General features: G+C 36.3%; 1 protein-coding gene across 3 annotated transcripts in view; it reads left to right on the top strand.

Annotated features, from left to right (window-relative positions):
* PAN3 (poly(A) specific ribonuclease subunit PAN3) overlaps nt 1-23,883 on the top strand; it is a gene marked incomplete at its 5' end in the record, with an annotated part of 164,007 nt that extends 140,124 nt beyond the window's left edge. For all 3 annotated transcript variants that reach the window (XM_081083617.1, XM_081083618.1, XM_081083616.1), the window contains 7 exons: nt 4,552-4,717; nt 5,829-5,919; nt 10,329-10,468; nt 12,968-13,097; nt 13,553-13,617; nt 20,106-20,244; nt 22,961-23,883. In XM_081083617.1, the coding sequence (XP_080939743.1) occupies nt 4,552-4,717; nt 5,829-5,919; nt 10,329-10,468; nt 12,968-13,097; nt 13,553-13,617; nt 20,106-20,244; nt 22,961-23,101 (872 nt within the window). In that variant the 3' untranslated portion in view covers nt 23,102-23,883. The remainder of the gene's footprint in view (nt 1-4,551; nt 4,718-5,828; nt 5,920-10,328; nt 10,469-12,967; nt 13,098-13,552; nt 13,618-20,105; nt 20,245-22,960) is intronic.
* Between the last annotated feature and the right edge of the window lie 140 nt (nt 23,884-24,023).

Below are 24,023 nucleotides of genomic sequence, written 5' to 3'. Positions count from 1 at the left end.
CCATGACACAAATATTGGTACACTTGAAGTTGTCCCAGAGGCTCCTTACACTATCTTCATATTTTTGGATTCTTTTTTCTTTTTGCTGTTCTGATTGGGTGTTTTTTGTTTCCTTGTATTCCAAATTGCTGATTCGATTCTTGATGCCCTCTACTGTTGATTCCCTGTAAATTATTCTTCATTTCCGTTAGTGTATCCTTCATTTCTGATTGGTCCTTTTTTATGTCATTGATGTTCCTCACTAAGTTCCTTGAAGTTCTCACTAAGTTCTTTGAAGTTCTCACTGAGGTCCTTGAGCATCCTTATAGTCATTGTTTTGAACTCTGTATCTGGTAGTTTGCTTGCTTCCATTTCATTTAGTTCTTTTTCTGGCAATTTCCTCTGTTATTTGTGATATGTTTCCTTGCATTTTGACAGCTTCCCTGGGTTTGTTTTTATGTATTAGGTAGAGCTGCTGTCTCCTGGAATTGGTAGAGTGACCTTGCATAGTAGGTGTCCTTTAGGTCCCAGTGGCTCAGCCTTCCCAGGTACCTGAGCTGGGCACTCTAGGTGCACCCCTATGTGAGCTGTTGGGGCACATGCAGGAGGCAACTGATTGCACTGTCCTGTTGTAGTCGAGCCTTGATTTATGATGGCATCACTGGAAGGCCAATCGGCTGTGAGGACCAGCTGCAACTACAGGGGAAGAGTTGCTGTGTAGGAGACACCCCTATGGAGCAGGACTTGCTTTAGTGGGGCTTTAGTGCTCAGAGTCCACCCCTTGAGTATGTTGCTTGTGGATGTGATAGGGTTATAATCTGGCGTGGTCTAAGGCCGACCACTGGGTGTACTGGCTCTTGGGCCTCCTGGGAGGTGCAAAGTCAGCTACTGCCTGTGCCCTGCCTGGGGCCATCCTGCATGAGCTATAGAGCAATCTGAAGATGGCTGCTATTTGTGTTGGGTTTGGAGGTACTCAGGAGTGGTCAAGCTGTGACCTAAGGCAGGCTGCTACTAGTGCCGGGCCTGGGGGTACGTATTAAGAGGTATGGAGCAAACAGCTGCTGCTTGTTTGAGAGATTTTTAGGAAAGTATGAAGCCTGAGCTAGGACAGGCCATTCATATGGAAAAGCCACTGCAAACAGCTTGGGTGGGCAGGGTCTCAGGGAATCACCAGGCTGAGGTGAACAGTGTGGACCAGGTTAATGGATGCCTGACTGTTGGCTCAGTGGCAGAGTCATAGTTGAAAGTCTATTGTTTTCTTATACTATTTAGTTTATTAGCACAAAAAATTGCATATTGTACAGAATGTGCTAATTTAGAAAATGGTAATAATAATACCATAGCATATAGGAGTTGTGATTAGAGGTTTAAAATGAGAAAATGTGGATATATAACTAGACAGGATCTGGTACATAGTAAGGACTTATCCTATATAAAAAAAGCCTAATATGCTAAGTGTCCAGTCATCCAGTCAACCAGTTAAAGCGTAATATGCTAATGATATGCTAAGGCCACTCATCCACTCGCTATGACATGCACTGATCACCATGGGGCAGACAGTCGACTGGTCGACCAGTTGCTATGATGTGCACTGACCACAAGGGGGCAGACACTCTGGTAGTTTAGCTTGTTGCTGGGGTCTGGCTGATCAGGACTGAGCGAAACAAGCCAGACACCCCTGGAGCCCTCCTGCAGTTCCTTCCCCAGCTGGCCAACCTCCCGTGTCTCTCCCTGGCCCCAGTCATGCACTGGTCCCTTGGCCTGGCCTGCACCCTCACGCAATCTGAGACCCCTTGGGGGATGTTGGGTAGCTGGTTTTGGCCCAATTCCACAGGCCAGACCGAGGGACACCACTGGTGCATGAATTCATGCACCAGGCCTCTAGTTTGTTATAAATAATTCCTTTTCCTTATTACCACATATATTAAATAGTTTTATTTACATTCTTTATAATTGTCTTTGACATTTTCTTGGCATTTATCACTAGAGCCACATTCTGAGTCATCTAACACTTTTCCAGATTTTATTCTTTTTTTTTTTTTTAATATTTTTATTGATTTCAGAGAGGAAGGGAGAGAGAGAGAGAAACATCAATGATGAGAGAGAATGATTGATTGGCTGCCTCCTACCTGCCCCACACTGGGTATCAAGCGCGCGCAACCCAGGCATGTGCCCTGACCAGGAAATTGAACCCTTATCTCCAGGTTCATAGATTGATGCTCAACCACTGAGTCATGCCTTCCGGACCAGATTTTATTATCTTTAGTTCTGTCTAAATTGAGGGATAGCAGTTTTTGAATTTTAAATTTGCTTTTCCTAGAAATTTTATGGCAAGCCATAACTACCTAATTGCTATTTAGTATCTCTACAATTAAAACCATTTAACTGTCTTTAAATCTGATTGACAAAAGGTTTGTTTACTACCATATGAACACTTGGATTTATAAGGTTACATTCTCTGAAATACATTAGCCTTGCCCTTGTCGGTATGTCTGTTATTTGGTGTTTTGTTAATCCCCACCTGAGGATATTTTTCCATTGATTTTCAGGGAAAGTAGAAGAGAGAGGGAAAGACAGAGAGAACCATCGATGTGAGGGAAACTCATCAATTGGTTGTCTCCTGCATGAGCCCCTACCAGGGTTTGGGCTAGGAAAGGAGCCTGCAGCCAAGGTATATTCCCTTGACTGGAATTGAACCCGGGACCCTTTAGTCCGCAGGCAGACACTCTATCCATTGAGCCAAACCAGCTAGAGCTACCTGATGGTTTGATTCCCTATCAAGGGAACTTACCCAGGTTTTGGGTTTGATTTCTGGTCAGGGCACATGCGGGAAGCAACTGATTGATGTTTCTCTGTCACATTGAAGTTGCTCTCTCTCTGTCTCTCTCTCTCCCTCCCCCTCTCTAAAAATCAATAGTTATAAAAAAATATTTCCTTCTTTCATAAAATAAAAAAGAAACACAGTAGTTCTCCTTTATCTGCAGGAAATACATCCCAAGACCCAGTGCGGATGCCTGAAACTGGGAATAGTACCAAGTTCCATGTGTGTGTTTGTGTATCAGTATGATGTTTTCTCCTTTACATACCTATGTTAAATTAGGCACAGTAAGAGATTAATAATAATAACCAATAATAAAACAATGTATAACAATATACTATAATAAAAGTTATGTGAATGTGGTCTGTCTCTCTTTCAAAATATATTGTTGTACTTCTTATGATGACGTGAGATGATAAAATGCTTATGCGATGAGATAAAGTGAGGTGAATGACAGGCATTGTGATGTAGGCAACTATTGACCTTTATATCATAATAAATATATATTAGGAGAATCCTCTGCTTCTGGAGATTCTGTATCATTGAGCCATGACAATGTTGATGGCTGGATGTCAGGAGCGGATGATGTTGATTGTTGGGGCAATTTAATTTCTAACTGTGGTCAACATTACTTAACGGAAACCACAGAAAATGAAACTACAAGAAAGGGAGCACTACTATAATTACAAAATCTGAATTAAATTTATATGGCTCCTTTTCTACTGATACAAGAATTAACAATGACTCAGAAAATAATATCAGGAAACAAGAATTGATAGAATCAAAATGATGACTCTTTATGGTAGACCAGATATTTTTGTGTTTTAACTTTACACATAAATGACATTTAGTGTTTTATATTCGTGTCTTTATAAATTGGATGTTATCATATCTAACTGAAATGACCGAGCAGTATAAAGAGAATAAGAAAACATTCAGCATAAATTATGGTAGAGACTTTTATTTTCCTTAAGTCACAGAATGAACAGGTCTCACATGCCTGAACAATAATATAAGGTAGAATTATCTATATTTTAAGTAAAATAACAATATCTACAGTTTCTGTTTTTAATCAGATTCATATTTATATGGTTCACAATTAAATACATATTTTTAAAATAATTTTTGTCTATTGTTTAGTAATTATAGTGGTCACAGAAAAGAACAGTTCAGTGAGAGCTCTGCTGCTAATAATAATAAAGGTACTAGAGGCCCAGTGCACGACATTTGTGCACTCGGGGGTGGGGTCCCTCAGGCTGGCTTGTGCCCTCTTTCAGTCTGGGAGCCCTCAGGGGATGTCTGACTGACGGCTTAGGCCCGTTCCCTGCGGCAGTTGGACATCCTTAGTGCTGCTGCAGAGGTGGGAGAGGCTCCTGCCACCACAGCTGCGCTCGCCAGGCGTGAGCCCCGCTCTTGCTGAGCGGCACGCCCCCTGTGGGAGCGCGCTGACCACCAGAGGGCAGCTCCTACGTTGAGCGTCTGCCCCCTGGTGGTCAGTGTGCATCATAGCGACCAGTCGTTCTGACATTCAGTCAGTTTGCATATTAGCCTTTTATTATATAGGATAATCTCAAATTGGGAAATTCGGGGTTTGTCCCTTAATTATAGACTAAACTTAAATTTTACATGTATACATATGTATAAATTGACAAATTATACCATGAATATAAGTGAATTTTCTGTTAATTTTGGTTTGAATGTTTTAGTCTTTTAGTTGATTACTTAAGTTTTTGAAATTATTATTTGCTTTATAGGTCAACATGATGGACCATTGCCCAGACAGCATGCTGGATTATTGCCAGAATCTCTTATTTGGGCATATATTGTCCAGTTGAGTTCTGCACTGCGTACCATTCACACAGCAGGTTTGGCATGTCGAGTTATGGACCCAACAAAGATTCTGATAACTGGCAAAACAAGGTACTAGCATTTTGAGTTTTGGCTTCTTTATTGTGCATTTAACTTATGACCGGTTTTAAACAAAGCATGATGATTTGTTTTAATTTTACCTTTTCATATATTCCATCCAGAAGAATTGCTGTGACTTTTGAGTTCATTTGTAATTTAAAAAAAAAAAAAAGTTGAATTCTTAAAAAAAAAAAAAAAGCCTGGTTATTAACCAAGAATCTTGTAAGGGTTTGGAGGTATGTATGGTTAGGGTTGGGGGGATATATAAGTAATATCAACACAACTTTTCTTTGTACAACTGTGATTCTCACATTTTAGCTTGAATCAGAATTGCCTGGGGGGGTTTATTTATCACATATTATTGGGTTCAAACTTGGACCTAGAGTTCTCATTCAGTAAATATGGAGCAGGGCCTGAGAGTTTGCATTTCCAACAAGTTCCTAGTTGATGCTGTTGCTACTGATTGGGTCATATGCTTTGAGAACCACTGACAGTTATGTAGACAGACCTAACTTCTGCAGAGTTTCATTTGAGTTTCATTTGAGAATTGGCTTGAGCAGTGTAGTATGAAGAGCTCTAGATGTAGTACCAGTTGACTTAGCTTCCTGGCTCTGTTAGTTGCTGTCTTTATGACCCTGATCAAGTACCTTAACTTCATTGTGTTCAGTAACCTAATGAGACGGGTACTCTCCTCACCATTTTCTACATTTTAAGGTACCTGTCTCATAAGATGATTGAGAGGATTGAATGAATTAATACATGTAAGATGCTTCCAATATTGGCTAGTATATCTTCAGGAAGTGTTAGGAAGCTAAGTAGTGCTCTTTACATGAACGAAGCAGCTTGGTACAGTGGAAAGAACACTGGGCTGGTAGTCAAAGATATGAGTTATAGTCCTGGCTTTATTAGTTACTAACTTTTATAACCTTAATATCTTTGAGCCTTAATTTTCTCATCTCTAAAATGATGATTAGTAGAGGCTATATGGGAGTAGGACAGAAGGTTAGAGTAGATAATATTCTGAGGTTCTTCCAAATATTATAGGAAATGATAAATTTCCACTAGTATGTAATTTTTAAAATCTCATTTTAATTATTTTTTTTTAAATCTCTGATCTTTAAAGGTTGCGAGTAAATTGTGTTGGTGTATTTGATGTCTTAACATTTGATAACAGCCAGAATAATAATCCATTGGCATTAATGGCTCAATACCAGGTGAGTAAGAATTAACATGAATACCTACAGGCTTGGTTCTTTGTTTTGTGTGTGTGTGTGTGTGTGTGTGTGTGTGTGTGTGTGTGTGTGTAAGACAAATTCTGTTTATTTTAAAGTATTTCAGCGTTTTAAGTGTAGATTTTAATTTATTCTGGGTGATTTTTATGCAAACTTTGAACATGGGTTTCTTAATCACTAATGTATTTAGTGTAGAGCTCTTATAAGTTGGAATATACAGAATTAATGACTCTAGCTGTTCAAATGAAAATGTATTTATGTGATTAGGATATTTGTCCTCAGCAGAATTAAAACAGATTAATTGGTCAGTTGAATGAATTACATTAAAGGAGATTTTACTTTTTTTTTTTTTTTACTTTTAGAATAATTGTCCCACTAACAATCTGAAAATTTTAGAAATATTTTCAAAGAAATAGTGTTGATTGCCATTTTTTAAGTAATTTTTTTCTTTTGCTTAGTCAAATACCATCACTTCTTGTACATTATCAGAATTTGATTATGGTATTACTTCATAATAATAGGTTGGACTTAGGTCCCATTATGTACTTAGCTTTTTATTTCTTTTTTCTTGATTAATCTTAAGGTGTAGAATATGAACCTATCTCTGCAAGGAGTGTTAAATGTAGCTGCTTTTGCCTGATTACTTTGTACAAGTGACGTGGCTATTTAAAGTATGTTTCAGATCATTCAGTTTGTATTACAATACATTTTTCGGAGGCTATTCAACTGTCATTTTAAGGCAATGTTCTTTTTGTGTAAAATTTTTGTGTGTTTATGAACATTTATTAACTTACAGAAGTTGATATGAGATAGAATATCTTCTTATTACATGGAAAAACAAGGATACCTCATCTTCTCATTGTCCTTCTCATTTCAACATTTTTTGTTTAAATCTTGAAAGGTTTCAGTTCACTTTATCATAAGACAAAATTTCAGAACAAAAAGGAAAGAACAGACTGAGAAGTAGAGTCTATGTAGTGCTTAGTATTCCAATTCATGCATGGCCTTCTCTTACCACAGGCAGCGCAGTCCCAAAGAGTTGGAGCTCCTCATCACATTCAGTTAGTTGTATGCAGACTTTTCATGTCTTCTGCTCTACTTGTGCCCACCTAACCTCAATAGTCACCAACCTCTCCTGGTTGGTCACACCACTTAGTGGCCACTGTGTGGCTACTTTTCAATGGCAGCAGCTTCCTTTCTGCCTAAGAGATTTGCTCCCTCTTTTTTTATTTTTTAAATCTAGAATGGTTGTTTCTTACCTACTTCCCTTATCTTCTGTCTTATATTTATTGACTAACTAATTGGCTCTGAAAATTGTTCTTTATAATTTGTTGTGCTCCTAAAAGTGACTGATTATTGGCTATTAAAAATACTAGTGATTTTCGTATATTCAGGAAAATAATATTAAACTTTGGAAGATAAATTTAGAACTAGTGCCATCAGTCTCTATTGCAAGTATTTGGAAACCTCATGTCTACATTTTAAAAAATAGCCTTTAAAAAAAAATAGCCTTACAGTTTTTCCTTGTTCTTCTCTAGTCTGAAGAGTTTCTTTTTATTTTAATTACTAGTATTAAGGTTGATATTTTTTCCCCCGTTAGTGTCACAACAATATTATTTCCCATTTTTTTCTTTGCAAATGTACACTACTTCAGTTATGTTGCAAGTTGTGAAGTTAACCTTGAAAAACAATTCTTCATAAGAAAAGTAATCCCAGAGTTACAAATAACTTTTAAGTAAGCATTTGGGGCAATTGATTGATAAATTAACAACTGCCTTAATTCATAAACTCAGGCTGCTTTCAACCTATTGTCACCATCCCTTTATCTTCAGCAGTAAAGGATATATCAGGTTTTCTTTATTTTTGGGGGGGTTGGTATATATGTGTGGAAGATTTTTCATATAGCTTTTAGTAAGGTAATGGAGAGAATTAAAAATAGTTCCAAAAAGGGGATTGTGATTTTTACAGCGAAGAGGGCACATGAGAAAGGAGTACATTGTTTCTTGTAGTCTATTTTTCATAGTCTGTTTCAGACACGTGAATAGAGACTGACTTTCAGTAAAATGGACATAAGTAGAGCCATAGATAGAATCAGAAAAATCAAGAAATCAAGAATCAGGAAGAAACTGAAAATGAGTTGGGGGGAAAAAACCTCCAGAATTCAACAAATGGGGGGAAAACCAGATGGAGGTAAGAAGCAAAATAACAACTGGAAAATTATTTAGCTGGGAAATAAGGAAAGGAGAGTTACAGAGTTTTTATCATGTTAATTTTCTTAATTAAGCAGGACTTGATTAATGTCTTTTATTTTAAAAAATAGTTCTCATTTAATCTGGATTATGTAACTTGTACATTTTATTTCTAAAGTGAATACTCCTGCCTTTGGTCAGTTTTAGAATGGTGGTAGGAAGTACTTAAGCCAGATGCTACTATTCTTTAAACCCATCAGTCCTTCAGTTCTCTTGGACTTTTGTTTTCCTGTCTTGTGTTAGGGATTAATGGGATGTTCTAAGTGGGAGGTGTAGTTACAGCATCAATTCAGAGTGGAGCTAACCTGAAAATTCTACTGTTTTAAGGGTTGGAAGGTTGTGTGTTGGTACATGCTGCTCACATACTTGATAAATAACCTTCAATGTGCTTTGCTGACGACAATGGATTACAACACTTAGAGAAATTTCCAGTTAGTATTTACATGCACTGATTTATGATTTCATTTAGTGTAATTTGGAATGTTTACTTGATCTTGAGAATGACTGAGGGGAATCCTTCTTGAGTTTGTTCACTGCAGTGCCCTCCAGAGAAAGAAAGAAAACGATGGCAGCAGTGACCTTTCTTTCCCCATTCCACCTTCCCTTCTTCCCTGGCTCCTAACTCTGTACCTCTAATGAAGTTCCAAACAGTTTCTCTGGCATGCATTCTTGGTATCTCTTGTTCTTACAGATTCAAAGTAGCTTGTTTTTCTAATCAGTTTTTCCACAGATTAAGGGATCTTATGTTCACAGTGTCAGATTCATAAATGCTAGTTTGGGATAAATTTTTAAATTTGAACTTTTTCATGTTATTTTAGTAATGGAGTTTAACTTCCTCTTATACTTTATTATTTGGGTAGAATGTTGCTAAGGATAGTTATATAGTGTTAAAGTTTCATTAGTGATTGCCTTGAAATACTCCCCTGATGTCACAAATATACCATTATAAACATTCCACAAAACCAGTAGGTTTCAACCCTGGCTGCATATCAGAATCTCTTGTAGAAGCATTGAAAAATACCAATGTCTAGATCTTACCCCAGACTAATGACATCAGAACTGAGATGAGGGGATGGCCACTGGGTGATTTTTTTGTTTGTTTTTTAAGCTCCTCAGATGATGTTAACTTATAGCTAAGTTTGAAAACTCCTTATACTAAACCAATATTCAGCAAATGAACATATAGCTAATAATTCAGATGAGATCTCAGATTTTGAAGATTTATAGAAGTTTTCTGTAGAAATTACTTTAGATAATTTCACTTAACTCTGAGCTGCTCCATTCTCTCAGGCATGTGCTTATTAATAGTTACCTGCCAAGCAGAGCTTCTTGAGGTGACCATTTTGTTTCCTGGAGTAATAATAGGTAACGGAGAGCTCACCTCAATTCATCTAGCTGTTTTTTGAAAATCCTTTCAGAAGAAAGGCCTCAGACTGGTAAATTTGAAAAAAAAACAAAAAAAAAAACAAACCTGTGGGAAAGTAGGTGGTTAGGGAGCTCAAAGATCTTTTACGGTGGGAATATAATTGTCTGTTTAGAACATCAACAGATGGGATATCATTGGGTTGGCAGTATTTTCAGTGTCCTAAAGAACGTACATGAAAAATTAGGTAATGGCTGATGTTGTGTTTGGAATAATGGACTAAGTTTTCTTCAAGTAAATTTTCAAGTACACACTATGTTTTAGGCATCATGGAAAATGAGAAAGTGCATATCATAAATTGCAATGATCAGAGTAAAGCAAGTGTATAATAACCAGCCTTAAATTTCTTACAATAGTAAGAGTATCAGCTCTATTTAAGTAATTTTTTAAAAATTTAAGGCAGTAGTTCTGTAGTTGGCATGTGAAATTTTTAGAGTAATGTTTTTTACAGTGTAGATCTAGAACTACATTCATCAGAATTACATGGATGCTTTAAAACTATTGGACCTCTTTTCAGTCCTATTGAATGAGAATCTCTGGTGGAGAGGCTCAGAAATTCTTTTTGATAAGCTCCCATCTCATTCTGATGATCATTAATATTTGAGACCCCTCTGCAGCTTCTTTTGTATAAGTACTTTTTCCATGCAGGCAATAGTGAGTGTATTAAATTTGTACTTTTAAAAGAAAAATTAAAAGATATATTTATTCTTCCATGTCAGCAAGCAGATCTGATATCATTAGGAAAAGTTGTGTTGGCTTTGGCTTGCAACTCTTTGGCAGGAATTCAGCGAGAGAATGTACAGAAAGCCATGGAACTGGTGACAATCAACTACTCTTCTGACCTGAAGAATCTGATTTTGTAAGTTTTAATATACAATTGAACATGTATAATGGTCACATGAGATAAGACAGCTGTTTCATAAGGGCCTTTTAATAGTGATTCTGTTTATTTTACTGACTGCTATTTAAAATCAGGCAAAACACAATTAAGCAACTTGTAATTTATTTTTATTGCTAAGTATATATTTCTTGGAATAAATTTATAAACCAGTGTGTTTAAATCAATTACTGATGTTTTAAACATTTTGCCAAAGGGTACCCTCTAAGGCTGCATTGGTATCTACTAGCTACATATGACCTTTTAAGTTTAAGCTTGTTAAAATTAAATAAAATTTAGTTCTTCAGTTTCACTAGCCAATTTTCAAGAGCTCAAAAGTCATTTGTAGCTCCTGGCTAATATTGGATAGTGTAGACATAGAAGATTTCCATCATCTCAGTTCTATTAGTGCTGCTCTAGAGCAGCGGTCGCCAACCTTTTGGACCTCACGGACCACCAGTGGTCCGAGGACCACCGGTTGCTGACTACTGCTCTAGAGAGTGGTCGTTATCTTTGTGAAAGCTTTCATAAATAAACCTCAGGTATGATTCAGTTATATACTCTATGGCCATAACATCCATTCCAGAAAACATATATGTAAAGGTCTCTATGCTTCTCCAGTATCTTCAAACTCCAAGGAATCCTTGTGTGCCGGTTTGAAATAAATTTGGTGTAAGAAAAACCCACTGTGGACTACTGTCATCACAGAAGGACTGCTCCCTGTCCCAGATACCTCTAACATTTGGAAATTCCAGACAACCCTTATTATAAGTTATTCTAGAGAACACATGCTAGGAATAGGAAGTCTCTATTGCAGTTTATCCTATTATGTTCTAGAAGCAGTTAGAGCTTATAGATCCTTTTCAGTCTCTCTTTAGCTTCCAGCTCTTTCTTCTAATTTTTCTTGTAGCCCTGGATGATCCCATTTGTTTTTGGACTGGCCTTGGGGTATGGAATTGAGGGATGGAGGGTGGGGCTGCTCACCTGTGCTTTGTTACATTGGCATAAGTGTCTTTGTGACAGAGCCAGTGATACCTGTTTCCTGTTAATAATCAAATAAGATGATTTCTCTTTTAAGTGAAAATATTTGCTTCATATGTGATCACAACTGTGATTCCTGGCCTTAGTGTGCAGCACCGAGGATGTCTCTAATCTCAAGTTATAATCTCCAAAGTTTCCTCTTAAAAAAGAGAGAGTAACGAATATAAATGTAACAGAGTTGGCCGTACATTAACAGTTTTTGAAACTGGGTGATGGGTACATGGAGATTTAGTAATTTTCTCTACTCATGTAAATTTTGAAATTTTCCTTAAAAAATGAATCAGCAAAAGTCATACTTTAATATTAATCAGTAACTAAAATTTATAGAGCAGTAAGCCATGTATCAGGCACTTTCAAACTGATTGATATGAATTAAGTCTCTTAATTCTTTCCAAAACGCTAGGAGTTAGGTACCATTATTAGCTCCATTTTAAAGGTGGCAAAGCTGAGACATAGAGAGGTAAAGTAACTTGCCAAAGTCATATAGCTTGTAAAATGAGTAGTTAGATGTAAATATGTCAGTAATTACGAGATGAATAGGTAAGATATTTGATTATCCACATGAATGTAACCATTCATTTATTCAACAAAAGAATGCCTGCTATATGCCAGATGCTAAAGATGCTTTGAACAGATGCATAAAATTTTCATCTTCTGGAGCTTCCACCTTAATGGGGAGGAGTTAATAAACATGTGAACAAGTAAGATGTTTGCAGATAATGATAAACCCTATGAAGAAAATAAGACAAGTTTAAGCAGAGAGTGAATGAGTGGAGGCTTCTTTAATGAGAAGGGTTAGGAAATGGCTTACCTATCAGAATGAGCAATAATAGGTGATTAATTATTGAGTTCTAGAAGGTGGCCCTTTGAAACAGATTTTTTTCTGCCTTAGTTGTAACAATAGAAGAAATTTAATTGGTCTCTTCTGATGTGTATTAGTGCATGAAGATTTCTCAGAAATAAATATACCATGACAGCTGGTAAATGAAGTTGCAGAGCAGAGGACAGCTTCCTAAAAAGCTGAGGCTCGTTTGATTTATCAAAATTGAAGACCCAGGTTTAGTTTCAGAAATTATTGTTGAGGAACCCTTACAGCCAACCCCTATTTCACCTCTCCAAAAAAATGTGTAGCAATCTTTTCATCTCTCACTATTATAAAGAAGGTTTTGAGAATGGAAATGGTAAGTATAACTCTATTCAATTTTCCTTTCTCATTTTCATAATAAAAATTAAAAATGCAGAGAAAGAGACACGTTTACAGTTTTCTCCACTGGCTCTTAAGATTTTCCAGAGAAAAGTGAACTTGACTTGCATGAAAAAATGTTTTCAAATTTGTGCGCACTGATATGATAGCAGCAATGGTAGCTACACGCTTGTGGGTCATGTTGTTTTTCAAATTGCATGTTTGGCATTCAAATAATTCTTCTGTATGTTGGGTAGGTATCTGTTGACTGATCAGAACAGGATGCGAAGTGTTAATGACATCATGCCCATGATCGGTGCTCGATTTTATACTCAGTTGGATGCTGCTCAAATGAGAAATGATGTCATAGAGGAGGACCTTGCAAAGGTAAAGAGTGCATTTAAGAGCCTGTATACAGGCTTGCATCTCTATATAAATCAATAAAAAGCATACTAATTATTGTGCAGAATATAATGCATAGTTGGCTAAGATTGCACATATTTTTGCCCAAACTTAATGATTAGTATTTTAATTTCCTATGTGGCATTTTTTTTCTTCTTTTTGTTCATGGCCTTACTACATTCATTTGACAAAAAATCTTGATTTTTTTTTTCACGTGAATTATTTTAACAAAACTTTTAAAAATGACCAGCAGTATAATTTTGAGTATTACTATTGAATGGCATGGGCACATTGTATTTAAAAGTATAACCAGAAGGTTGGAATATTAGGATTTGTTGGTTAAAGGTAATGGTGCGGGATGCCAATTTTTGTAAACTTTTGCTTTTATATTCAGTTAGCTGGAATATTAATATTCTGTCTCTTTTTAAAATGTTTTATAGGAGGTTCAAAATGGAAGACTGTTTAGGCTTCTAGCAAAATTGGGAACAATCAATGAGAGGCCGGAGTAAGGATTTACAGTATTTTATAACACGGTTTCAATCAAGGGCATGGTTTTGCATAATAAAGATTGGGCATACCTTAGCCTTAACTGGTTTTATTTGGAAAAGGGAAAAATTCTCATGTGAAGTGACCTTAAGCCTATTGTTAATCATTAATTAGGGTGTTGTTTTTAAACTACAGCCTAGGCATGGTTGTCCTTAAGAATTTCACATACATACATACATAAAGAAAATATTCTGTGTTAGATCTCCAGTGCGGTTTGCACATAAGTGGACAGTTGATGGTGATCAGTACTGCCTTAACCCTGTCTCCGTTTTGAAGCTTGGTCAATTCAGGTTAGGTTAGAGATTTCAGAAATCTCTAATTGTTGCATGTCTCTTACCTTCTTTTTCATATCAGTGCTATCACCGTCTTACATTATTTGTCATTTAGTTCTGCCTCATTTGTAAGTTAATCATATGTTCAAGAAAGAAGCAGAATTGATGTTTGAACTGCTTAACTGTCAAAGACAGCTAAGGCAGTATCACAGCTATTGTGACTACAGTGTAAGTTACAGTTCAGGAATGTCACCTTTGTTCATAGAAATAGATAAATGTCTTCACTTGAGGGATTTTTTGACCACAGAATTCAAGTTTACTTATATTTCTTCAAGGTTAAAAGACTCAGTGTTTTTGCTAATTTTTTTCTAAATAAAGACAACATGACTATTTTGAACCATATTTTAGGAACTCTATGTTTCTTCTGGCACTTATCTCTTTATTTTTAAACTAGAGGCTCAGTGCACGAAATTTGGGCAAGGGGCTTGGCCCTCGCAGCCGCGGCAGCTTGCCTTGGTGGTTTGCCTCGGCCCTCGCAGGCCGCAGCCCCGGCTTCTTCTGGAATGTCGTCTGGAAGGTCATTTGGCCATCTTGTCTAATTAGCATATTATGCTTTTATTATTATACAAATTATAAACCACACAATTGCTTTTTTTGCATATGGCTTATTTTCTCGTAACAGTGTTTTTGGAAATCATTTTGTTCAGATATGTTTAGTGTATTCTAAACATTATTGTCAATGGTTTACAAATATGACAACATAATCCTCATAACAACCCTGTGATGCAGATGTTGTTAGTGCCCCATTCAACTGAGAATTGAGACATAGAGAGGTAAATACCTTGTCCAAGACCACAAAATAAGTATATGAGCCTGATTTAAATCCAGGCAGTATGGTTTCACAGTCTGTGCTCTTAACCAAATATGCTATGCTTCCTCATAATTTATGTCCATTTAATAATAGTTCATCCTATGGATGTACTATTTCTCTAGTTATTATTGATGAGTATTTGGATTGTTTTCAGTCTTTTTTGCCAGTATTAACAATGTTGTAGGGACTCACTTAATTTTGTGTGTGCATAAATAGAGGTCCAGTTGGGATAGGTCAGTGGGAATGTCCCTGTAATTTGATAGCTATTACAGAAGGTCTACAATGCACGGGAGTCTTTCACTAACAACACTTTTTTCAAACTTTTTGGATTTTTGTCAACTTGATAAATGCAGTTTTAGTTTGCATTTTATTCTTTTTTAAAAAAAATTTTATTGTTGAAAGTATTACATATGTCTCCCTTTCCCCGCCCCCATTGACTCTTTCTAGCCTGCCCCTGCCCCTTGCTCCACGCCTTCACCACCCTGTTGTCTGTGTCCATGGGTTATGCATATGTACATACAAGTTCTTTGATAGCTTCCCACCCACCGACCCTCCCCCACCTTCTCTCAGATACTGCATTCTGTTCCATGCTTCTCTGTCTCTGGATCTATTTTGTTCATCAGTTTATTTTGTTCACTAGATTCCACATATGAATAAGATCATGTAATACTTGACTTTCTCGGATTGGCTTATTTCCCTTATTTATTTATTTGTTTGTTTGTTTTATTTATTTGTTTTATTTATTTATTTATTTATTCTTAATGAGCATATTGCCAATCTTATGTTTTTGATCATTTTTGTTCTTTTCTGTCCTTTGCTCATTATTATTTTTAATTGGATTGTCTGGTTTCTGTGACATATAGGATTGAGAGAGATTTCCCCTGTGGTTTTTATTTTATTTTATTTTTATTTTGACTGCTTAATTTTTCCCATGCAGGCATTTATATATGTAGTCTAATTGATGAAACTTGCTTTATGCCTTTAGATTTTGAGTCATAGTTAGGCAGATCTTTTCCATTGTAAGATTATGAAGGAATTATTTCATGGTTTCTTCTAGAATATTTAGTTTCTTTTTTTTAATATTAAATTATTTATATATTTGGGATTTCTATAGGATGTAAAGTATGAATCCCAGAAGACTACCCAGTGGTCCAAAAACTATTTATTGACTAGTCTAGCTTTTCCCCACTAGTTTAAGGCAGCATCTTTTACAGTGTTTTAATGATTGACATTTTAAAACCTAATAGTGTTAGTTCTTTCTTATGTCCATTTTATTTTGTGTTGTTTTATTGTTTTCCTAACACCATTTAGTAATTTGTATAAATTCTATAATTAGCTTGTTTTAGAAAAAAAAAAAACACACAAATCAATAAACCTGATGGTATTTTTATTGAGAAGATAACATATTAGGTTTATTAATAAACTTAAGGACTATTTGTTTTTTAGATGACAAGTTCTCTTAACCAAGATAATGGCATGTCATTGAATTTTTTTTTACTTCTTTATATAGTTATATCACCAGAAGTTTATCCTTAGGTATTTTTTTCTTATTGTTATTATAATTGGGAGTTTTCCCCAGATTTTGTCTTCTGGACTGCTTGTTACCAAATATACATGAAAATAGTAGATTTCTATCAATTTTATGCCCTATTGTCTTACAGTTTTTCAGTAGATTCTCTTGGGTTTTCTGATATATGGTCAAATATTCAAGTATTGTTAGTTATATTTCCTCCTTTTTAGTTTATATACTTTGACTTCCTCTTGAGTGATTTGTATTAACTAGTACCTCTAGTAGTATATAGCTGAGTTATAGGAGTGATTATCTCATTCAGAATTTGAGGCATTGCTCCATAGTCTTTTTAACTTCTAGACAGATTTAAAGCCATTTTCTTTCCAAATCCTTCCCTTCCCCACCATGCTTTAGGGTCTTTATCACTGATGTTCAGAAATTCATACTGATGTGTCTTGGTGTGAGTGTTTAATTCATTCTGCTGAATCAACACATGAGCCCTTTTCATCTTGGAAACTTATGTTCTTTACTTGTAGTCTTTGTTTCTTTGATAATGTCTTATCTCTTTCTGGAATTCCCATTGTTCAGATGTTAGACTTTGCAACTGATTTTCTAATATTGTCTTCTATTTACTGTATCATATCTTTTTGTTCTTTCTAGGCAATTATCTCGTTATTTTGTCTAAAATGAAATGTTTTCCTAGTTTTTCTTTCAATTTTTAAATTTCTGCTATCATTTTTAATTTTCAAGAACTTTTAGCACTCTGTTTCTCTTTTACAGCATTTAATTTTGGTTTCTCTGAGGCTGTCAATTAGAAATTTTTGGTTTTAAGTTTTTTTTGTTTCCTGCAATATCTCATAGGAAAGAATTTGCTTTGCTTTGTTTTATTCTCCAAAGCATTTTTGATGCTTGTCTGTCCATTTATAATCTAGCCCTGGCTGGTGTGGCTCAGTTGGTGAAGCATTGTCCCATGCACTGAGAGGTTGCTGGTTCAATTCCTGATGGGAGCACATGCCTGAGTTGTGGGCTCAATCCCCAGTAGGGGGCATGCAAGAGGCAGCTGATCAGTGTTTCTTATTGATGTTTCTCTCTCTCCCTCTCTAAAATCATATAAATAAACAAACAAACAAACAAATCCGATATAATAAAAGCCCAATATGCGAAGTGTCCGGTCGTCCATTCAACCAATCAAAGCATAATATGCTAATAAATGCTAAGGCTACTCAACCGCTCGCTATGACATGCACTGATCACCTGGGAGCAGACAGTCAACTAGTCAACCAGTTGCTATGATGTGCACTGACCACCAGGGGGCAGACGCTCTGACCAGTAGGTTAGCTTGCTGCTGGGGTCTGGCTGATCAGTACTGAGTGAAACGGGTTGGACATGCCCTGGAGTCCTCCTGCAGTCCCTTCCTGGCTGGCTAACCTCCTGCATCCCTCCCCCGCCCCAGTTGTGCATGGTGGGGTCCCTTGGCCCGGCCTGTGCCCTCTTGCAATCTGGGCTGAGGGGGGACCCCCCCCCCCCACCCCCAGTGCACGAATTTTGTGCACTGCACCGCTAGTAAATAAATAAAATGAGGTCCTAAAAAACTAATGGGGAAGCTCCTTATGGAGGCAGAAATTGTGACAAAGCAGAATGTGTGATACTGTTAGGTATGACTTTTGTGGGGGTTTTTTGGTAGGCTTCCAAATGTCCATATTTCTATTGGGCAGGTCATCATATCCAGAAAAGAATCTTCCAACCTTCTCTCTGTAGTATAAACCCCATAGCCAAGGTTTGGGAAGGCAAGGAGGGAGAAAGAGAAAGTGTTGATTAAATTGTCTCACCCATCACTCCTCAGTTCCTGATTTCCTGCTTTGCCTGTTATACTGGAGGCTGGAGATGCTCTCTGCACCCTTTTTAGGAAGATTCCTGGTTGAGAGATGGGTTTACTGTTTGCTGTTTATGGAACCTTTTATTACTCTGTTGTTTCCAGCCTCAGTTCACACCGGGATCTTTAAGCAGTACCGAATAACGTCAGCCCCTGAGCCTCACTGTTATGACTGGCTTCTTGTGATGATCTCTTTTTGTGCTCCCTATAGCATTATAGCTCAGTTCTGCTAAGTCATACCACTTACCTTCTGCTTTCTACCTTCCAAATTTCTGTGATATGTGTGTGTATCTGCTACTGTTGCTCCTGATCCCTTTGTTCTTGTGTGTTTACACCCTTTTAAAGACATTTATTACAGATTTGGTGGGGGTTTGAAAGGAAACAGATAAATGGGTGTGTTTAATCAATTTTAATTGGAAGTCCCTGGAATGATCTTTGTAAAGCACACATATAATTGTGTTTAACCATGTAGTGCCCCCCACCTTGTTCTTAGAATGCAGATTAATGTTTTTTTTTTAGACTAATGTTTTAACATGACCTAACGCTGCATAATCTGACCGCTCCCCTCTTATCTTTGCTTCAGATCTGCCTTTTTTGCTTTTAATTTTCTCCTCCTCTCTCTTTTCTCTCTCACTCATTGTCCTAGTGTTTTCTTTCTCCCCCTTGTCCTTACTCTCGAACCCTCCCTTTGTACTCCTTTTTATCTTTCTAGTCTTTTCTCATCCAACCCAATCCAGCCACACTGACCTTTCTTATGTTTCTTAAATGATCCTTTGCAAATATTGATGTCTTTGATTAAGGAGCATCCTTCCTCTGGGAACAGCATCCACTGCTTCCTGTGGAAAGCTATTCTTATCTTACAGAGGAATTCATGTTTCTGTTCTGTACTATATCTCTTTTTCTTAATTGCATTATTTAAATATGCAGTTACAACTTTTTTTGGTTATTTGTATGTTTGTTTTCCTTACTGGACCATAGTTCCAAAGGCTGCTGAAAACTAACTGGTAATCTGGTCTGTTCTCCAGTTCTTCACAGAACACTTTCTTTTTTTAAAATTTTTTATTGATTAAAATATTGCATATGTCTTCTTTGTCCCCCATTGGCCTCTCCCTGGCCACTCCCCCTTCAGCCCCTCCCCCAGCACATGCCCTCCCCCCCTCCCCTCCCTAGTGTCTGTGTCCATTGGTTATGCTCATATGCATGCATACAAGTCCTTTGATTGATCTCTACCTCCCCTCCCCCCCCCCTTGCCTTCCCTCTGATTTCCTTCTTTTTTACAGCAGCGTAGTATACCATTATGTAGATGTACCACCGTTTTTTAATCCACTCATCTGATGATGGGCACTTAGGCTGTTTCCAAATCTTAGCTATGGTGAATTGTGCTGCTATGAACATAGGGCACAGCACAGTTTCATCATATCATCACTTGAGAGTAGGAAACCAAAATCTACCCCCTTTTTGTTTCCTAAACAGGTTTCTATTTTATGCTCACCAGTAAAAACATACCTGACCATCTCTCTCTTCTCTGTAATCTGAGGGTGGGAGGGGGGAAAGGATAATCTCTTTAACCTATTTCTAAAGATATCTAAAGACATTTCCTTCTTCCCCATTTTATCTAATGATAGGGGTTTAAATAAGAAAGTTATTCTAAAATAGGGATGTATAAGGGGTGATTGCCCTTGAGAATTGGAAACTAATATTCATATACTTGCATGTTAAATGAAATTATTTTAAAAATAAAGAACCTGGGCAATATGAGCATAAAATATGAAAAATAAATGTTTAGCTTCCCTATAACTTTTGGAGGTAATAAATAACTTTTGGAGAAAATAAAATAAAGCTAGTTTTGAGTCAGAAAAATAAACATATGGCCATGTGGCATATAGTATGAATTACTGAGGTAAAATATTACCTTCTTCAGGTTTCAGAAGGATCCTACCTGGTCAGAGACCGGAGACCGTTATCTGTTGAAACTCTTTAGGGATCATCTTTTTCATCAGGTGACAGAAGCAGGTGCTCCTTGGATTGACCTCAGTCATATCATTTCTTGTCTTAACAAGGTAATTTGTATCTGGATTTTTAAGACATAAATGCTATCTGCAGTTTGTAGAGTTGTATTTTCTACAAATACTAAGAGACTCAAGAAATTAAGATGTAGTCTATAGTCTACAAGATATTTTATTACTAATTTTTTGATATCTTAATTTTTAAAAATCCTCACCTGAGGATATACATGTTTTTATTGTTTTTTAGTGAGAGAGGGTAAGGGAGAGAGAAACATTGATGTGGGAGAGAAACACCCACTGGTTGTCTCCTGTATGCACCCCAGGGATCAAACATACAACCTAGGTATGTGCCCTGACTGGGAATCAAACTCCGGACCTTTTATGTATGGGACGATGCTCCAACCCAGGGGTGGGCAAACTTTTTGATTGAGGGCCACAATGGGTTCTTAAACTGGACCGGCGGGCCGGAACAAAAGCATGGATGGAGTGTTTGTGTGAACTAATATAAATTCAAAGTAAACATCATTACATAAAAGGATACGGTCTTTTTTTTTTTTAGTTTTATTCATTTCAAACGGGCCGGATCCGGCCCGCGGGCCATAGTTTGCCTACGGCTGCTCCAACCAATTGTGCCAATCCAGCCAGGGCTGTGCTTAATTTTTAGAATAGGATTTTTTAAACACCAAAATGTTCATTGTGGGTCTTTTTATTGTGGTAAATGTCACAAAATGACTGCCTTCCCAACCCCATTATACTATATTTTATTTGTATGTTATTTTGTTATATCAAATAAAACGAGTGGAAAAACAGCAAAATAATTCTGTGATTAAGTATTTTTATAAAGTTGAATTCCTTTCTTCTAAGTCATTCTGAGTCAAGTTGAATGTCCTGCATGTTATGAGTCCATTTACTGTTAACTATGGGTATTATAATCATAAAAGCACAATATTAGTAATGTCAGTAGGCCCAGCCATTATAAATGGAAAATTAGGTGGAAGATATATCATAAATTTACTTGAGAGGTGAACTTTGTGTTTTTGAAAGGGCTAATAAGAGACCGACCATTTACAGAGGAAGGAAGGAATGCATTTCCCTTATGGATTACTTAGAATTACAGAGCTTAGAATGGGTTTCCAGAAGCAAATCCTAGTCTTTGTATAGCTTTATATCTAAATCAGTTGGCAAACTGTGCCCTGTAGGCCAGATTCATTCTACAGACATTTTTTGTATAGCCTTCGAGCTAAGAATAGTTTTTATATTTTTAAAAGATTGTTTTAAAAAAACAAAGTCAAGAAGGGATATGTGACAGACGTTGTATGTAGCCCTGAAATTTAAAGCATTTACTAATGGCCCTTTATAGAAAACACTTGCTGTGTCCTGGTCTCAACTGTCCCTAAATGACAAGCACTAGGGAAGAAAATACCGGCTCTGTCACATCATTTAGAACTGTTGACATACATTGTTAACCCTCCAGGAAAAATATCTGTTTTTAAGCACCACTTTGTCTTGTTTGAATTTCCTTAAAACTCTTGAGTATTGTCAATAACTTACATTAAGACAGAATAAAACTGTATGATGTACCATTAAACTAATCCAATATGATTTATATATTCATTTGCCCTTTTCCCTTAAGGGGAAAATGTTTTTCTTGAGCAATGAGAGAAGAATAAGTCTATTAGATTTTAGAAGATACTATCCGTAGTATCAAAGTACCATAACTAAAACTGTAGAACAGGTATAAACACTGACAAGTAGATTTGATAGAATAAGGCGGAGATAATTGAAAATTTGAAGAAATTTCATTTCATAAAATAACTAATAGTAAATAAAATCTATCCCAAATCTGAAATGTAACAATTTTCTAAATTTGGAAAAGAGAGTAATAAATTGAAAAGGAGGGATGGCCATATTGATGATATTAAAATTTAACATAGCTTATTTTGGTGGAAATGACTGAAATTAACTGCTAAAGTTATTTCTAAATTTGAGTCTTCAGAATTAGTTTTAAATGTTTTTTAATGAATTAATTAATGAAAAAAAGAAGGAAAAAATGGACATTAAAAACTAACAAAAATAAAGTGAAGACAAGATGAGTTGTTTTGATGGACTAAGGATTAGTATTTATACTTTATAGATACCTCATTAAAATACTATGTTGTATCCTTATAGATCAGTGGATAAAGACTAAACTGGCATTCACACGGTGGAAATAACAAAAGTGAATATATGAAAGCATTTGGTAATGTTAATAACATTGTAAATTAAAACAGCAAGGCACTCATTTGATATGAAGTTGCTGCTAAATTGGTACAACTTATAAGGCTATGGTGCCTGAAGTCCTGTGGAAAGCAATTTGGCTGTATGTGATAGGCTATAAAATTACTCATACTTTCTGATTCAGTGTACTTTTAAGTCTCCTAAGGAAGTAATTCTACAGAAGAAAAAGTTTAGATGAAAATGTTCATTGTACTGTAATTGTGATACAAAAAAGTTGGGAGATATTGAGGGAATAATTAAGTTATACTATATAATACAAGCAATTAGAAAAAGCATTAAAGATAGGGAGAAATAGGGCAGCATTTGTGTGAAAAGCGTCTGAGTTAAAAGTGTGTACCTACTGATTGGTGGTATGAAATATTTATGTATATCCAGAAGCAAATGTAACAATTTTAAATGTTTATCATCATTGCCAAGTGTTGTCCTAAAGTAGATAAGGTAGATAATCTTCTGTGTGGTATGAACTTCATATTTTTTAATGTATCTGTTTCAGTTAGATGCTGGTGTGCCAGAAAAAATAAGCCTCACTTCCAGAGATGAGAAGAGTGTACTTGTGGTGACTTACAGTGACTTAAAGCGCTGCTTTGAAAACACTTTTCAAGAACTGATTGCAGCTGCCAATGGCCAGTTGTAGTATTTGCTAACAGCACGCAGGACATGGCTGAGGAGCTTAACCTATAGCGAATTGCACTACAGCTGAACTGTTTTCATCATCTCATTTCACGTCTGGGAAACAAACAGAAGATGAGCAAAGCTGCTTGCATTTCAATCAGGTACACTGTTACTTGAAAGGAAGAATGTTTCAATCATCCTAGAGCTGTGGCTGCCATTGGGGCCAAATCTGTGAAGAATTTATTTTAGATTAAGGAGCACCATTAGGTGACTGATGTTCCAGCTTTGGTTTTTTTCCACTTGTATATGCACTAATTTTAATTTTCTTAAGACTTTTTTCTGATCTTTGAACTTTTGCCACATTGTATACTTATTAAGGGAATCTATTTGCAAGGATATTTTTTGGAAACAATGCTGGGCAGCATTTTTGTCAGTGAGGGTTGCAGAATTTGCTCTTTTGGGGATGGGTTGCCCTGAATAATGTAATGGACCAGATAAATAATTTCACAGTTCAATGTAGCGCATAATTCTTGAAAGAGTATTGTATGCAAGCTCTATATGCCACCCACTGTTAGTTCCAATTGAGATTTTTGTTTTGTTTTAAAGAACACACAAAAAGAAATATCAGTGAATTTTGTTAGATACAAATTCCCCTATTACTTGATTTAAATCCTTTCTGTAAAGATTGGATAAACAGTAACAGAAGGAGCTCATAGAACTTTTTGCTCCGAATTCAACCAGAGCCTTTTGTAAAAAAGATGTTTCCTGCTAGTCAGATACATTTACATTTATGCAATCTTTTTTAAATAGAAAAAAAAATTGAGAAATTGTGTTAAAGGACTGAAGTTTGCTTTTTTCTTTGTATAAAGTTTTGTTCTTTAAACCACAGCTTTATTATGGTACTTTACACTGGATACAGACACAGAGACACTGTTCAGAAGGTG

The sequence above is a fragment of the Myotis nattereri genome (genome assembly GCF_964212035.1).
Source record: "Myotis nattereri genome assembly, chromosome: 2".
Lineage (NCBI taxonomy): Eukaryota > Metazoa > Chordata > Mammalia > Chiroptera > Vespertilionidae > Myotis > Myotis nattereri.
This window is presented reverse-complemented; position numbering and strand designations above follow the sequence as displayed.